General features: G+C 35.2%; 1 protein-coding gene across 3 annotated transcripts in view; it reads right to left on the bottom strand.

Annotated features, from left to right (window-relative positions):
- RIT2 (Ras like without CAAX 2) overlaps positions 1–18,335 on the bottom strand; it is a 324,779-nt gene that overhangs the window by 245,329 nt on the left and 61,115 nt on the right. For 2 of the 3 annotated variants that reach the window (XM_081078369.1, XM_081078368.1), the window contains exon 2: positions 5,052–5,108. The exons of the other annotated variant lie outside the window; for it this stretch is intronic. In XM_081078369.1, the coding sequence (XP_080934495.1) occupies positions 5,052–5,108 (57 nt within the window). The remainder of the gene's footprint in view (positions 1–5,051; positions 5,109–18,335) is intronic. 3 annotated transcript variants of the gene reach the window in all.

Raw genomic sequence — 18,335 nt, 5'->3', positions numbered from 1 at the left:
ATGCTTACCTCTAATAATTTCTTGTTAATTAAAAATGGTATGTATGTCTACTACTATGAAAGTTTGGATGTCAGGCCTTTGGGTCAAAATGTTTTTGTTTTTTTTTCTTATTATTCCCATAATTCTTTTACTATAGAATAAATCAAACGTACTTAATGTCTAATGCTTAGAGATACTCCATTTTAAAGATTAAATTAAAACTTGAATTAATTAATATTTGGAACCTAAGGAAGTTAATTTTTGAGTGAAGTTTTCTCACATGGAAGAATAAAATCAAAACTTTTCAATATCTCTTTCATAGGTATGTTGTGTGGATTTTCAAAAACTGCACCCATTGGTTACTGACTTTGAAATTGTTGCAGTACAGGAAAGCAGTTACTTATTTGGGAAGAACATTGGTAGCAGATGACATCTCTAACATCTCTAGAGGGAACCTAGATTTATCCTTTTCTGTAATTCATAGTGGGTTATACAAAGTTACCAACATTCTAGAATCAAGGTACAAATCTTTCAAAGATTTCAGAGAAAAATTATTCAAAAACCTCAGTCAGTATGATGACAAACAGATTTGAAGAGGGATTGAAAAATACTAATTTCCTATACAATGGTGAAATAAATATACTCGATAGGTGCATTCTTTTCTATTTTGTATGATTTTCAAAATGTACTAATATGAATTTCCTCTTGACGGGTCATTGAGTCAGCCAGATTGAGTTATAGTTATGTTACTTGAGCATATGAAAAGTAAATTATTTGGGACTTTCACCTTTCTGGAGCAGATATGTATAGAAAATCATTAACCAACGTTCTCACTAGAGATGCCAAGAGATGAAATGATGGGAAAATCAAATTAAAAGTAATTAAGTGTTCTGTGTCTTCATTTTCAAACTTTTTCTTTTTAAACCTACTTTGTTTATAACCACATAAATGTATGATTTCAGATCTCTGTTAGTACAGAATGTCCAGTTATCTTAATTTCAAATGATGGTTATGCCATATGGATAGCTAAAGGAGTCATCATTACGTTTTTCTCCTTTATTCCTTTTAAAGGAGCCATTTATGATTTATTCATACATATTGCCCTATGCAATGCACTGGACATGAGAGTCTGGTAAGCTAAAGGTAGGGTTCTTTTTTTTTAAATTTTTAATTGAGGAATATTGGGGAACAGTGTGTTTTTCCAGGACCCATCAGCTCCAAGTCAAGTCGTCGTTTTCAATCTAGTCGTGGAGGGTGCAGCTCACTGGCCCATGTGGGAATCAAACTGGCAACCTTGGCATTATGAGCACTGTGCTCTAACTCACTGAGCCAACCTGCTGCCCCCAAAGGGTAGGTTTTAGAAACACCAATGCATATAAAAATTAAACAATGATGGAAAACAATGAATAGTAATTTGTGATTTCATTAATGATATATTATACAGTCAAATTTTCCAATAAGATAAGATTCAGAGCTTTCGTCCAGAGATTTATCCTCTTCTGTAATACATAGTGGGTTATACAAAGTTACCAACATTCCAGGATCAAGATATTTAGAAAATGGATTTAGAGAATTATCAAACATGGGTTACAGCTAATCACTTTTAAAACTTTACAAAGTGATTATTTTCTATTCAGAAACAAAACTCAACTCCTCAAGGAAGTACTTTAATATTAACAACATACAAATCACCTGCATTTAAAATCTTACTAATTCAGTTCTACTAGTGAAGAAGTCTTGCTGAATTATGGGACATTTAAAAAAGAATAAATTTGATTTTTCTAGTCAAGATGGTGGAGTAGGTAAATGTTGTTTTCCTCCTCTCATGACCACATCAAAAAGTACAATTAAAATACAGAACAACCATCATTAAGAATCTCCTGAATTCTAGCTGAAGTCCTACAACTAAGGACATATAGAAGAAGCCAACTCAAGACTAGCCAGAAGGGCACAGATGCAAACAGTCTAGTCCCACACCCATGGGTGACCATTAAAAATCAGGAGGGATATCTTGACTGTGTAGGTCTCCCCCAATGCAAGGAACTAGGGGTCTCACCCCCACACAAGGCTCCCCATCCTAGGGTTCCAGTGCTGGGGAGAGAAGTTTACAAAACATCTAGATGTGAAAACGAGCAAGGATTATAGTTGAGTGAGGTGGCTAGAGTCCCAGGTAATCCCCTTAAAGAGCCCATGCATGGACTTCCTCACTGATGGATTAACCCGCTCTAGGCTCCACCACGGGGACAGCAGCTCGAAAGGTGTCAGGGACCTACAGGGAGGAAATGAGTTGTCTGGCTGCAGGGTGAGGGCTGGAAGGGGAGCTTTCTTCTAGACAGAAGTGCTGGCAGAATCCATTGTTTCTTTGTTGAGCCCTCCTGAAACCCAGCAGACACCACTATATCTGAGTCTTAATCTATCTGACTCTGTTTGTTTGTCCTGCCCTGGTGATTCCCTAACACCTTACCCCAGTCACCTTGTAGGCCCACCCAAGCCATTTCCAGTGTTTTTGTTTTTTTCATACAAATGGCCTGTCCTGGCTCATGCTGCAGATATTTCTAAAATCTCTCAAAGATTCACAAAACTCAAGCAAGCAGCATCTCACTTTAATGTTTCTCATACCTCTTATTCAGCAGCCTCTAGCCCAGCACCAGTGGCAGCTGACCTCAATTCATGTCTTGGCCTATTGAGACATCTTCAAGCCCAGGACCAGTGGCTGCCATCTGCAAATTGCTTTGTGGCTCATGCCAGGGCCCAGGGGCCCAGGGACTGGCATGCCCAGTGGCCAGCTTTAGACTGAGCTGGAGCATCATCATGCCACTTCCAAGGATGACAAACCCAAAGTGCAGATTGGGCAGGGACCAGAGCCCTGCTAAAGTGAATCCTACTTTGTAGGGTCAGCCCCTGGACAGCAGCTCCTTCACTGTAGTCATGGCCATTCCTCACAACCAATCTGCCCAAGGACCAATCCCTCCAATTGATGTGCCAACAGAAACCAAGGCTCAACTACGAGGTCACATATAAACCACACAAGGGACACATTGGGGTACTGGGCTCAGATGACCAGGGAGACTACATCACTGAGCCCCATAGCATACCTGCCACATAAGTTCATTCTCTTATAAGTCTATAACAACAAACAAAGAACAACCCAGTAATCCAATTTACGGATATTTATCCAAAGAAACCCAAAACACTACTTCAAGGGGATGTGTGCATCCGTATGTTCATTGCAGCATTGTTTATAATGGCCAAGATGTGGAGGCAGCCTTTGTGTTCATAGATGGATGAGTGGATAAAGTGTAGGTAGTTCATATGTACAATAGAATATTGCTCAGCTATGGAAGGGAATGGGTTCTTGCCATCTGTGGCAGCGAGGATGGACCTGGAGGGTATTATGTTGAGTGGAGTATGTCAGACACAGAAAGGCAGATTCAATGAGATTTTGCTTATATGTGGAATCTAAAGAACAAAATAAACAAACAAACTCATAGATACAGAAAACATTTTGATGGTTGCCAGATAAGAGGGTATTGGGAGGTGGGTAAAAATGGGGAAGGGATTAAGAAGTATCAACTAATTTTTTCAACATAGTCATGGGGATGTAAAGTAAAGCATAGGAAATATAGTCAATAATATGGTAATAAATATGTATATTGCCAGGTGGGTACTAAGCTAGTCAGGGGGAATCTCTTCTTAAATTTTATAAATGTTTAACCATTATGCTGTACATCTGAAATTAATATAAAGTAATATTGAATGCCAACTGTAATTGAATACTTTTAAAAGGGGGAAGCTGAAGGGAAAGAAAAGGTTCAAATTTCCAGATATAAAACAAATTAGTCATGGCAATGTGATACAAAGCATAGGGAATATAGCCAATAATATTTTGATAGCATGGTACGGTGTCAAATGTTTGCTGGACTTATCATGGTGGTCACTTCTTTAGGTATATAAGTGTTGAATAACCAGGATGTACACCAGAAACTAATATAATATTGTATATTAGCTATATTTTAATAAAAACCTTTTAAAAAATGAGTAAATTTTATTCTTTTCAGCAGTAGTATTCAAACAAATGTCCTGGAGGATTTGCAGAAAGGAATAAAAGATAATTATGTATAGTATAATATTTTATATACACATTAGGACCTTGAATTACAATATTTAGATGAAACTACACTCATTGGGGGTGAGAATAGGAGATATTCAAACTTGAGAGAATAAAAAGGATGAGATGAGGTTTAGTCAAAGGAACTCACAGTTTAGGCAAGCTTGCAGGCACAAGGGATCCAGAAGCTACATGTTTTTTGCTACCATGAAATAATGCTTAATGTGTATTTCATGCCAATGTGTTTCTGGATGAAGACTACTATGACAGACTGTGCTTGGAAATTTTCAACCGATTCTTTAAAGTGGTTCTTTAAATGAGTAAAGTAGTTTTAAAGACATCTTTTCTGCTTTGATTGAGGAAGAAAACGTGTTCCCAATTGCAATGTTCCTGCACTTGATGTGATAGAAAGAAAATTGGATAGGGAGAATGAAACATCTTTGGATTTTTTACTTTAACAACATTTTGACTCTTTGAGTCTCAGTTTCCTCATCTGCAAAATGAAAATGGTGAACAAAATTATATCTATACCTACACTCCTTTCCAAACACACCATTAATATGGTTACCTAATTCTGTAATACAAAATACAAACACTGATAAAGTGAGCAAATGACCAAATAAATACTACAATCACATTAGTTATATTATCCAGAACAGTTTTTCAAAAGGCAGTAGATCTCCACTAATGGGTCCTGGAATCAACCTAATGTATTCCAACAATCATTTACCAGGAAGAAATAAAATAGAATGAAAATATGAGAGTGCATGGCAATAAGTAAGGACAAATATTGTTTCTTGAAGCTTTTATTGTGGTAGCTTACATATTATATATTTATGTATGTGTTTACTGAGTCATAGTGTAAAATAGATTTCTTATTCTCCAAAGACATCAGCAATATTTGTAAGCCATTTATTTAGAGTATCTTCATTGGGGCTAAGGGAGAAAAGAGGTTTTTACTCACCAATGGTGGGGTCATGATAATCAGGGAACTGATGACTAATAAACTGCATTGTCATTGCTGAAAAAAAAAAATTCACTTTAATAAAAAAAAACAACAACACTGATTCATCAATAAGTTATTTACCAATGACTCATCAGTCTTCTAATAGGTTCTAGTGAGTGACTTATTTATGTGAGTCAATAATTTAATTATACAATATGCACCACAAAATGATGATAAGAGAAAGTTCTAGAGGGAAAAATGTATCTAGAGTGAAAAATAATACCAGATACTTCTTTGGAATAAATATATCTACATTTTAAGTATATTTCAATAAAAATTGCATTGGAGTGAAAATGAGAAGGCTGTTGACATAATGAGACTGTAAACTACTTGTAGGATACTTCTTTTCTTCCTCTGGTTAAAAGGTTGGTATTGGTTGGGAAGATCTTTTTACTAAAAGTTCTGTACATTCTTTGGGACTTAACTTCTTCATTTTTAAAATAAAAAGATAATCTCTGAGGTCTCTATTAGTTAGAAAGGTACATACTTATATGAGTTCTTATCCTTAGTTAGCGTTTCACATTTAAAGTTATTGAAGTCAATTTTATTTTGGCTAATACATGTTTTTAAGAAACTTTTATTAAGTTCCATTACTCTTTTTTGGTATCTCCTCTAAATTCTCCACATTCTTCTAAATTTATACTTTTGTAACACATTTGCAATGTTTCTTTTGTAAAGTTTCCTCATGTAAATTTCCATTATTAGGAGACAACGGAATTCTAAAGTACAGGAACAAATTCAAAAAAGAAAAATATAGTATACAACAGTTCTCTTCCTTTTCTCTCTCTCTCTCTCCCTCCCTCCCTCCCTCCGTCCCTCCTTCCCTCCCTCCCTGCCTCCCTCACTCCCTCCCTCTGGTTTGAGACAAGCACTCTCTCCTTGACTAAACTTGAGTTAGGCTCCTCTGAGTCATCTCCTCAACTAGACCTTGACCTGTCCTCATTATGCCTGTATACCCCAGTTGTAGCAAGAATCTTGATATTTGATCCCTCTCAATATCAGAGCAAATTCCTCATTCCCCACTTTTTAATTTTTATTAGTTTCAAGTGTGTAAACAATGTAATAGTTAGACATTTACGGCCCTCACAAAATAATAATCCCCCTCCCCTAATCTACTACCCCTTTGACATGGTATAGCTGTTACAATTCCACTGACTCTATTCTTTATTCTGTACTTCATACCCAATGACCATATTATATATATATACATATATATATGTATATATATATATGTATATATATATGTATATGTATATATGTATATATATATATAAAATTATAGTTGACATTCAATGTTATTCAGCTTCATCTTCAGGTGCACGGCACAGTGATCAGACATCTACACCGTCCCTGAAGTGGTCTCCCTAGTAAGACAAGTGTCCATCTGAAACCCTACAAAATCTTTACAACACTATTGATTATATTCCCCAAAATGCCTTTTATATCTCTGTGGCAATACTGTGGCTACTAATTTGTGGCTTTCTATTCCCTTTACCTTCTTCCCCATCCTCACCCTCCTCCCGCTCTTTTTTAAAACTTTAAATTTATTGGGGTAACTGTAGATACCTGATCACTATGGTCTATCCTCAGCAAGAATCATTTTAAGTTTGTTTAGCAAGATTCTCCCCTACTCTTGATGTTTCCTCTTAATAATTTCCCATCCACCAATGCTTACCCCCACTTCTTGACTATAAAGTCCCACTTTTCTTTGTTGTATTTGGAACTAAGTCCAATTGTACAAATGAATTCTCTTTTCCCCCAATGCAACAGTTCCTAATAAATATGTTTTTAACACTTTACTGTCTGACTTTTGTTCCTTCTAACAGTGTGCACATGCTTCAACAAGTGTTCAGAACAGGAAAGACAGCTAAATTCAACAAAGTTGTACAAGGCACTAGTCTAACCCTGCCGAAAAATGCAAAGCTATGGAATCCGACTCAGTGAAACAGAATTTCTGTTTACACTTTACTATTTTCACCTCCTGTCTTTGCATTGACAAAGGAAGGCTCCATATGAAATTATTACTCAATTTGATAGTTTAAGGCTAGTTTCCGAAATGCAAATCAAGATGCCTTACAGATAGCCTTAGGAGTTATAATATGTCCTGTAACCAAACTGAAAGCAACATGTTTATTAAGTGGATATCAAGGAGAATTCAGAAAAGGTTTCTCTGGAGTTTTAAAATAGCAGACTCCCTTATCTCTTTGTGCCTGGCTGGTTTATTTTCATAGAGGTCAGACACCCAGCCTCATAATGAACAAACGGGCTTGCCTAGTCAATCAACTAAATTTCAAAGATAGTTCAGACTCCGTCAATTTGAAAGTAAAATGAGGATATCCCCACTTTGCCCCACTCAAAACAAAGAGACATGCAACTATTTATTAATTGATTGTTGCCTTACAGCTGCCAAACTTTTTTTTCCCCTGCGCTCTTCCAAGGATTTTACAAGAGAGTACCTCAGCAAACTGAGGCCCGATGGAGACATAAAGGAAAAGCTCCTTTAAGGGGAAGTCTCAGCAAACTAGGACCCAATGGAATTATATCGGTCCCTCCCCTTCAATGGATTCCTTGGAGATGTGCATGTGTGAAGGCAAAGTTCAGGCTAGAACACAATGGGAACTTTCGGAAAGACAGCTAGCAGGCTACTATCACACAGATCTTGAGATTAACAATCATTACCTCTTTAGAAGTTTACCAATAAAAACTACACGTTGGCCCGATTCCGGGTTCATTTCCTGAGACTGTTCCCCTTGGCCCGTGCTTGCACTCTATTACTGTCTTATTCATTTTACAACATACAGGTTTATGTCATCAAAATTTTGGGATCCTATTTTCCCTTGCCAAAGAGCTATTCTGTAAGAAAATCAATCACAGTTCCTCCTCTCTTTTCAGATATATCAACTGTATTGACTTTGTAATATCAATACATTGTTTTTTAAGAATCTAATAAAAATGAAGGTCTATGTCTTGTTTCCAAAAGGTACATTCACATGCACAGATGCACATAATATTCAGAGGTAAGTAGGGATCCATATGTCCCACATAAAAGCACTTGCCTTAGCAAATATTCACATATGTCAGAAATGAACCTTTTGTTTAGAAAGAGGACCTACATGAACAATGTGATACAAGAGCATCTGAGAACCCCAACATTGAATCTGCCTCTCAGGAATTCCTAATAGTCAGTTTAGATATTCATTTCTTACCATATATGTGTGTGTGTGTGTGTGTGTGTGTGTGTGTGTGTGTTTCTTTTGTATTATGATATCTTTACATATTTCTTCATATTATGGAAGTAGTCACACATTTCTGCTTTTTGAAACCTTCAATAAGGAATTAGGAGTTGTGTTTTTCAAAGGCTTTCTCAGTATAATGGAGATAATCATGTGATTTTTCTTCTGAGAACCATTAATACGTTGACATATTAATAAACATTCTCATACTGAACCAACCTGACATTCCAGGATTTAAATCTATTTGGTGATAATATCTTATTTTAAATTAGGTATTAGAATCTGCTAATAATTTATTTAGGATTTTCAAATTATTATCCATAAGAAATATGTGTCTGTATTTTTCTTTTTTTGGGGGGTGTTATCTTTTTCAGGATTAGGTATCAATTCTGTGCTTCTATTATAAAATAATTTAGATTATTTTCATTTATTTTCTATGTTCTGAAATTATACAGCATTGGAAGTATCTTGTCTTCAAAGATTTGGTAAAGTTGCCTGTGAAACCAACTGGATCTGCTGCCTTTTTAATAGAGGTATATTTTCAAAACTTTTCTCTATTCTGTGTATATTTATCTGTTTAATTTTTCTAACTTGACTGAGGACAATTTTAGGAAATGGTATTATACAAATAATTCATTCATCTTGGTTTTCAATTTTATTTTCAAAACAGTATACAAGCTTATCTAATGATGTTCTAAATTTCCATTGTATCCAGTTATTTCCTCCTTATATTTAAAAAAAAATACACATTTTTTTTATTTTTCAGTTACAGTTGACACACAATATTGTATTAGTTTCAGGTGTACAACATAGTGATAAGACATTTATGTAACTTACAAAGTTATCACCACAATAAACCTAGTACCCATTTGAAACCATACATAGTTGTTACAATATTGTTGACTATAACCCTACGCTATACTTTACATCCCCATGACTATTCTTGTAACTACCAATTTGTACTTCTTAATCCCTTCACCTCTTTCACCAATTCCCCAAATGCCTTCTCATTTGGAAGCTATTAAACGTTCTCTGTATTTATGAGTCTGTTTCTGTTTTATTTGTTCATTTATTTCATTATTTAGGGTCCATATAGAAGTGAAATCATATGGCATCTGTCTTTCTCTGTCTGACACACTCCACTCAGGAAAATACCTTTTGGGTCTATCCATATTGCTGCAGATGGCTAGATTTCATTCTTTTTTATGGCTAAGTAATATTCCATTGTGTATATGTACCACCTGTTCTTTATCCAATCATCCATTGATGGACACTCAGGTTGCCTCTATATCTTGGTTATAGTGAACAATGTTGTAATGGACATATAGATTCATGTGTCCTTTTGAAGTAGTGTTTTGGTTTTCTTCAGATGAATACCCAGGATTAGGAGTACTAGGTCTTCCTTTGTCTCTTGTTATAGCTTTTGTTTTAAAGTCTATTTTGTCTGGTATAAGTATTGCTACCCCAGCATTTTTTGAAAAATTCCATTTTCATGAAATATCTTTTTTTCCATCCCTTTACTTTCAGTCTCTGTGTGTCTTTCAATCTTAAGTGAGTCTCTTAGGCAGCATATGCAAGGGGCTTGTCCATTTAGCTCTCCTATGCCTTTTGATTGATACATTTAATCCATTTACTTTGAAAGTAATTATCGATTGATATGTAGTTATTGCCATTTTATTAGTCATAATTAAAAATATTTTCTTCTTCTTCTTCTTCTTCTTCTTCTTCTTCTTCTTCTTCTTCTTCTTCTCCTCCTCCTCCTCCTCCTCCTCCTCCTCCTTTCCTCCTCCTCCTCCTCTTCCTCCTCCTCTTCCTCCTCCTCTTCCTCCTCCTCCTGCTCCTCCTCCTCCTCCTCCTCCTCCTCCTCCTCCTCCTCCTCCCCTTCTTCCCCCTTGTCCTCCTCTTTTTCTTCTTCTCCAAGAAGTCCATTTAACACTCCTTATAATACTGGTTTGGTGGTGATGAACTCCTTTATTTTTTAATTAATTTAATTCATTTATTTGTTTCATGTCTAGGAAGCTCTTTCTCCTTCAATTTTAAATGATAGCCTTGCTGGGTAAAGTAATCTTGATTGTAGTTCCTTGCTTTACATCACATTGAATATTTCCTGCCAATCCCTTCTGGCCTGCAAAGTTTCTGTTGAGAAATCAGCTGACAGTGTAATGGGAGCTCCCTTGTGGGTAATTAATTGCCTTTCTCTTGCTACTTTTAAGATTCTCTCTTTGTCTTTAAGCTTTGACATTTTAATTACGATGTATCTTGGTGTGAGATTGTTTGGGTTTATTTTGTTTGGGAATCTCTGCATTTTCTGGACTTGTATATCTGTTTCCTTAGCCAGGTTAGGGAAGTTTTCCATCATTATTTCTTCAAATAGGTTTTCATTTCCTTGATCCCTCGCTTCCTCTTCTAGTACCCCCATGATGCTTATGTTGGTATGCTTGATGTCGCCCCAGAGAGTCCTTAAACTATTCTTATGTTTTTGTGGATTTTTTCCCCTTTCTTTTTGATGTTCTGATTGTGTGTTTTATGCTACCTTATCTCCCAAATTGCTGATTGGAACCTCTGATTCATCTAATCTGCAGTTGATTCACTCTAATGTATTCTTTCAGTTATTATAGTATTCATTTCTGACTAGATTTTTTTTGTTATGTTTTCTATCTCCATTTATGTTTACTGTTCTATGTTGAGGTTTGCCTTGAGATCACTGAGCATCTTTACAACCAGTGTTTTGAACTGTATGTCTGGTAGATAGCTTGTCTCCATTTTGTTTAGCTCTTTTTTCTTTATCTTTGTTTTGGTCTTTTATTTGGGATATGTTTCTTTGTTTACCCATTTTGGCTAGGCTGTGTTTGTTTCTTGAGTCTGGTGCTCCATGTATGTCCCTTGTGTGGGTTGTGTTTGCCATCCTATTTTTGTTCAACTGTGGTTGCTATTAGCACATCAATGGGAGGGTTTTACCTTCAAGCTGATTTGTTGTGAGGACTGGACATGACCACAGTGGAGGAGCTGTGGTGCAGGGGCTGACCCGACAGAGCAGGATTTGCTTTAGCAGGATACTGGTGCCTGCCCATTCTGCCCACTGGTTGTGTAGTCTGTGGAGGTGGCCTGGTAATGTTCCAGTGTGGTCCAAAGCCTGCCACCAAGTGGCAGGGCCTTTTGGGAGGGGCCTCACTGCAGGCCAAGTTTAGCCTTTGTCCAAAACCACCTGGCCTGAGCCACAAAGTAATCTTCATATGGACGCCACCTGAGCTGTGCTTGGAGATGCTGGGGAGAGGCCAAACTGCGAATCGAGGCCTGCTGTTGCTAGTTCCGGGCTTGGGGCTGCTTAGCACGATGTACACAGCATGCTGAGGGCAGGTGCTGCCTGTTTGGAGTGTGGGGAAACTTTGAGAGATTTTTAGGAAAGCCCACAGCATGAGCCAAGTCAGACCCTTTGTATGGAAAAGCCACTAGAAGCAGTTTGGGCATGCCCGAAAGTTTGGTGGGGCCTGGTCTCAGGGAATCACCAGGGTAGGGAGAAAGATGTTAGCCAGGTTTATTAAAAGTCAAGTATAGAGGCCTCCTGTATCTGCACTGTGGGAGGTGGGAGGCTTAACAAAGGAACAATGGATTCTACCAGCACTTTTATCTGGGAGAAATCTGTCCCTCCAGCCCTCACCTTGAAGCCAGACAGTTCAGTCCTTCCTTGTATATTTCTGGTACCCTTCAAGCTGTTGTCCCAGCTCTGGAACTCAGAGAGCGTGGTTCATCAGCAAGTAAGTTCATGTGCAGGCCCTTTAAGAGGAATGTCTGGGAAACAGTCATACCCTTGTCTCTCTTAGCCACAATCTCCACTGGTTTTCATAGCCAGATGTTGTGGGGACTTTTCTTCCCAGCATTGGAACCCTGGTCTGGGAGTCTGGTGTAGGGCTGAAGCCTCCCCACTCCTCAGGGGGGACATGCACAGCTGAGCTATACCTCCTGATTTTTAACTGACACATGCAGGTGAGGGACCAGCCTGTTCTGCATCTCCACCCTTTCTACCGGACTGGAGGTGACTTCTTCTGTATATCCTTAGTTATAGGACATCTGTTCAGCTAGACTTCAGGCTATTCTCAATGATGGATGTTTTATAGTTTAATTGTACTTTTGATGTTGATCATGACAGGAGGAAAGCATAGCCTTCACGTAATCTAACATCTTGGCTGGAATCTTCTTTATATTTTTTATTTGCTGTCTCCATTTTTTATTTGCTTAATTTAGCTAGTCATTTGTTTATTTTTTGATATTTTTCAAATTATTTTATTTTGACTTCATTATGATTACTGCTGTTATTATTGTTAATGACATCCATTTTGTTTACCTTTACCTTGGTGCTTTTGCCTTTATTATTTCCCCAGTTGTGTTTCTTTTGGTTTACTTTTGTGTCCACTCAGTTTATTGATTTTCATTCCTTTAATTTTTGTTGATAATTTTTTTAAAGATTTGAATTGTCCTCTGATTCTCTTTTATGTATTCTGATATTTTTCAGAAATCTATAATTTCTATTTGTATTTTTCCTTTCACTTCTAAGTTAGTAAATAGAAAGCCTTTTTCAATTTCCATATGGAAGAGACTTTTTATTTTATTTTTAATTTCTGTTTTATTTGCTTGTGATCAGAGAACATTATTTCAAATATCTACAGTTTAACTTATGGATATTTTTGGTGTCTTAACTTATAATGATTGTGTTTGGTAAAATAAAGTATATTGATAAGAAGGTGGTATTTTATATATGCATCAATAAGATTTATTTTATTGATTATATATATATTTTTATTATACTTATTTTTTTTGTCCACTGCTTAGTTTTGTATTGAGAATGATATATAAACTCACCAATTATAGAAAATGGCTGTGTTATTTGGTGCATACAAAGGTCAAACAATTAAGTTTATGTACATTCCACTGTGTGCTTAAGTATTTTTAACACTAATATTTTCATTCTGGTTTGTGGCTTTTATTATTAAAATTGTCATCTCATGTAATTATTTTTCTTTTTTTTGGTCTGATGTCAAGATTGTAACTGCTGCTTTATTTTTGTTTTCAGATGCTTGGTGTATGTTTTCTTATGCTTTTACCATTTTAGATAATTTTATTTTAAATAATTCTATTGTATATTGCATAGTGTTGTATTTTATTTAAGAGCCAATTTGAATTTTTTTAATGGGCAAGTTAAGTTCACTCACACTTACCTACTCTTATGGTTCTCCATGTCTTTTCATGGCTTGATAGCTGATTTCTTTTTAGCTTTGAACAATATTCCATTGCCTGGATGCATTACAGTTTAATTAACTATATATTCACCTACTGAAGGACATCTTGATTACTTCTGAGTTTTGGCAATTGTGAATAAAACTGCTATACACATATATGTGAAGGCTTTTGTGTGGACATAAGTTATGAACTCCTTTGAATAAATACCAAGGAATATGATTCTTGGATATGACTATATCAAATATGTTTACTTTTGTAAGAAACAACCAAAGTGCCTTCGAAAGTGGCTGTACCACTTTGAATTTCCACCAGCAATGGATGAGAATTCATTCATTTGAATGAATTCTCCACATCCTTGTCATCTTCTGGTGCTGTCAGCATTCTGGACTTGGGCCATTATAATAGGTATATGGTGGTGTCTTGCTTTAATTTGTGTTTCTCTGGTGACAGATGGTGTAGAGCATCATTTTAGGTGCTTATTTGCCATATGTATATTTTCTTTGGTGAAGTATCTGTTAGGGTTTTTGGCCCATTTTTACTCATGTTTGCTTTCTTATTGTTAAGTTTTATGAGTTCTTTTTATATTTTGGATAACCGTCTTTTACTGTTTCTCCTAGTTTGTGGCTTGTCTTCTAATTCACTTTGTATTGTATTGGGGAAAACTGAAGTTTTTAATTTTAATAAAGTCCAGCTTATTAATGATTTTTGTTCACAAATTGTGCACTTGGTATTTTATCTTTTAAAAAAAATCACCATACCCAAAGTCCTCAAGGTTTTCTTGTATGTTATCTTCTAGGAGGTTTTTCAGTTTAAATTTTACATTTAGGCCTATGATCCATTTTTAGTTAATTTTTGTTTTCATATGCTTGTTGTATGTAAAAGTCTGTGCCAAGATTCATTTTTTGTTTATTTGTTTGTTTTCATGTGACTGTCCAGTTGTTCCAGTATCATTTGTTAGAGAGACTATCTTTGCTCTTTTGTATTGCTTTTAATCATTTGTCAAAGATCAATTGAATATATATCACTCAATTCCTGGGTTATCTATTCTGTTTTATTGATATATTTGTCTATTCTTTCACCAATACTACACTATCTTGATTACTGTAACTTTATAGTTAGTCTTGAAGTCAGGTAGCATCAGTCTTCTAACTTTGTTCTTCTTCAATATTGTGTTGACAATTCTGGATCATTTGCTTCTCCATATAAACTTTACAATTAGTTTTTTTATACCCATATAATAACTTGCTCGGATTTAGATTGGGATTGCATTGAATGTATATATTAATTTCCAAAGAACTGACATCTTGACAATATTGAGTATTCTTATTCATGAACATGGAATATCTCTCTACTTATTTAGTTCTTCTTTGAATTCATTCTTCAGAATTTAATAGTTTTCATCATGTAGATCTTATACATATGTTGTTAGCTTTCCCACTTCATTCTTTACAACAAAGTGGTACAAGAGTGAAGAGAGAGAGTTCATGGAGGATTGCGTGAGGGGTTTTAAGGAATAAGTCCTCTAAGTAGTGCATATTACTATATTCACATTATTTTTACATGCTTACTTGGCTCTTCTTAATCGCCATGAGGCTGAAGTGTATGTCAGGAAGAGAAGAAAATGGGTCTTGATGAACACATAGTAGTTTCTAGCATTTGGGAGAAAAAGACAGTCAGAAGAAATATGAAAATATCAAATGAAGGAAAGTAAAATATCACTCTCTTCCCCTCTGCCCCAGAATCATTTTCTGGAAAACTAAATAAGATCTTAATGCTATTCTTTTCCTTACTAAGTTGAAGGATACGTGTAAATTTTTTAAATAAAGCATCTTTTAATTTTTGCTGAGCATCACAAAAATTATTACAAGAGATCACACTTGTCTAAATGTTTTCGGTTACAGCACTCTGCATGATGGAAATCTATATATCTTTTTTTATAGATTTAAAAATTAATTATAGGTAAGAATATGTCTGTAATGATAGGTGAAAAAAAATTTTTTTCCAGGTCAAATTTCTGGCCATCATAAGAAATAGCATAAAAAATAGCAATAGAAGTTTTGCCACACCCTGTGCATATATGCTTCTCCTTATGGCTATTTGTCTTTCACTGACTTTAGGGATAAAAAGAAAGTGCAAAGTGACTAAATGTATAGAAGACATTTAAAGATCAGAAAAGTTGAGTCATCCACTATGATCTCAACAAAACTAATTAGGGATGAAAATAAGAACATATTTGGTGGACTCAACCTCTGTCTTTTTGATTTCTAAAAATACTAGAGTTAGTGGATGACCCTTGTAAGCAAACAAAAATACTTTTTATCCTCTTACTGAAATAGACATTTACTTAGCATTAAGTTGCAGATAACATCAGGAAATACCTGATAGATTTTATATCAAAGACCCTTTTCTTTTATTAGTGGCCATACCATTAACATATGTTATATAAATGCAGTGCCTGCCCAGACCTTATAAAATATTCATTAAATGCATACAATAAATAATGGGCAATTGCATCTTCAATGTTCATACAAATATAGTGGTGAGAGATTAAATACAATCATTTTTTTTAAAGCAAACCCATTTTGATTGGGCTCTTCTTTTTCATGCATATTTTTAATTTAAATTTCCATTTTATTATTCAGATATTCTGATAATTTACTATTTCATTTAAAGTTCCATTTAAACCACTGCTTCTTGTTTCGCATAGTTCAGTATTAAACCATCAAATTTACCTATATGAAAAATCTGACAATATTATATATCGCCCTACTTAGAGTGTCAGTGGTGTTTGACCAGAGGCAGAGGCTGTCAGTTACGAAAAAGGAAAATTATAGAAAGAAAAGAGTCATTTTCTACAAAAAAATAAAGATTAAAATACTGCATAAAATCACATTACTTCATTATTACTCTCCCTACCTCCGCCCCATTTTTTTTTTTAAGGAATTTGATATTTATGGAAAGTGCTAAACTGAAATGCTTTGGAGGCTGATATAATCTAATTACACAGAGACAGAGTTTGGCAAGTCATTGCCTTCCTCTTGGGACTTGAAGACCTGTCACTGGCATAGCACAGATGAGATGAGAGTCTTATCACTAAGATTTAGTCCCATTCCTCTCTTGGTTTGTTGTGGTTCCTTGATAAAATTACTAAACTTTCTATATCAGTTTTCCTGTCTACATAATAAGAGGAGGAAGGAAAAACAACTTAAAGCTGCATCCAGGTTAAGCATTCTGCAATACCTCTTTCTCCATCTCATTGTCCACACCATCATCATTACTAGTTCTTCATCCATGTAGGATTTGACTCTGTTATCTCTAGTCTAATTCTGTCTTCTATAGTCATTCTTTTCTACCCACATTGGCTTTCTGGGAGTTTTTCAAAACATTCCAGCCATGATACTTCCTAAGAAAGAGACTTTGCTGGTGTTGTTCTCTCTGCTGGAATACTGTTCCCCCAGAAAACTGTGTGGCTTACCTCTTTAAGAATATTATTCACATATGACCTTCTTTGGGAAGTGTTCTTTCACCCCTGAATGTCAACTGAAACTCATTCCTCTTCACTAAGATACCTTACGACGTTTTTTCTGACATTCATTAATCCATTCATCCATTCATTTATGTATTCAAAAATATTTGTTATGTGTCAGACCCTGCTTTTGGTGCTTGGGACACATCAGTGAACAAAAGGGACCTCTCTCCTCTAGGGGCTTACATTCTAGAAGATGGTGGAAATTGGAGAGGGAAACAAAAAATAAAAATGGTCACATACTTGTGTATGCGCTAATAGCATGTTAGATGGTGACAACTACTATGAAAAAAGTAAAATTATTATGCGATCATTATTAAAATATAAAGAAATGTTACATTAGGATGAACTTAAGAAAAAAATTTAATGAATATGCAGTTTCCAGGAAGAATAGAAACGATGGCACATTTTCCACTATTAAAGGACTTGTTCATGTAGTTTTTAAAAAGATAATAATGAGTATTGGATTACTGTCTTTTATGCCCCAATGAATTATTTATAAGAAATATAACATTTTGATGAAAAACATCATTATTTAAAATAAGCTGGGAATTATATCCTTTAAAAGAATTTAAATTTATGATGAAAGTTTTAGATATCATCCTTAACGTATGCAAGTTGGATAACTACTCTTTCAAAATGTCTTTAAGGAAGAATTTAACAAAAATTTTTTTTTTCTTTAAATCCATGTATTAACTTGATCTGGATTATAGATCTATTAGTCAAACAAATTGATGGGGTCTTAGGACTCCAAAGCCAGATACTTTCCATTGTGCTAATTGCGTTTTAGTAATTCCTCTCTCTTAACTGAAAACACGTACCTTCTCATGAGTAGACCATGGATAGTTACTGAATCATAACGTAAGAAATATTTCTTTTTTTAATGAATAAATAAATGAATAAATCTAAAATTATCTATTGACTAACAGTTAAAATCAGGTGAAAATAGTTAATAGTTCTTTTATTTTTCTACCAGTGCTCACATTTATAAACATTTATTAAGATGCATTGTCTCAATGGTCAGAAGTAGCCACATGGAATGGTGAAGCAATTCAAAAGTACAAATTGACAGTTACAAAATAGTCATGGGGGTGTAAAGTACAGCATAGGGAACATAGTCAATAATAAATATGTATCATGCCAGGTGGGTACTAGACTTATTGGGAAGGTCACTTAGTAAGTTATACAAATGTCTAACAACTATACTGTACATGTGAAACTAACATAATATTGAATGTCAACTGTAAT

Source organism: Rhinolophus hipposideros, assembly GCF_964194185.1.
Source record: "Rhinolophus hipposideros genome assembly, chromosome: 17".
Lineage (NCBI taxonomy): Eukaryota > Metazoa > Chordata > Mammalia > Chiroptera > Rhinolophidae > Rhinolophus > Rhinolophus hipposideros.
The sequence above is the reverse complement of the archived record's forward strand: the minus strand, read 5'-3'. Positions and strand labels throughout refer to the sequence as shown.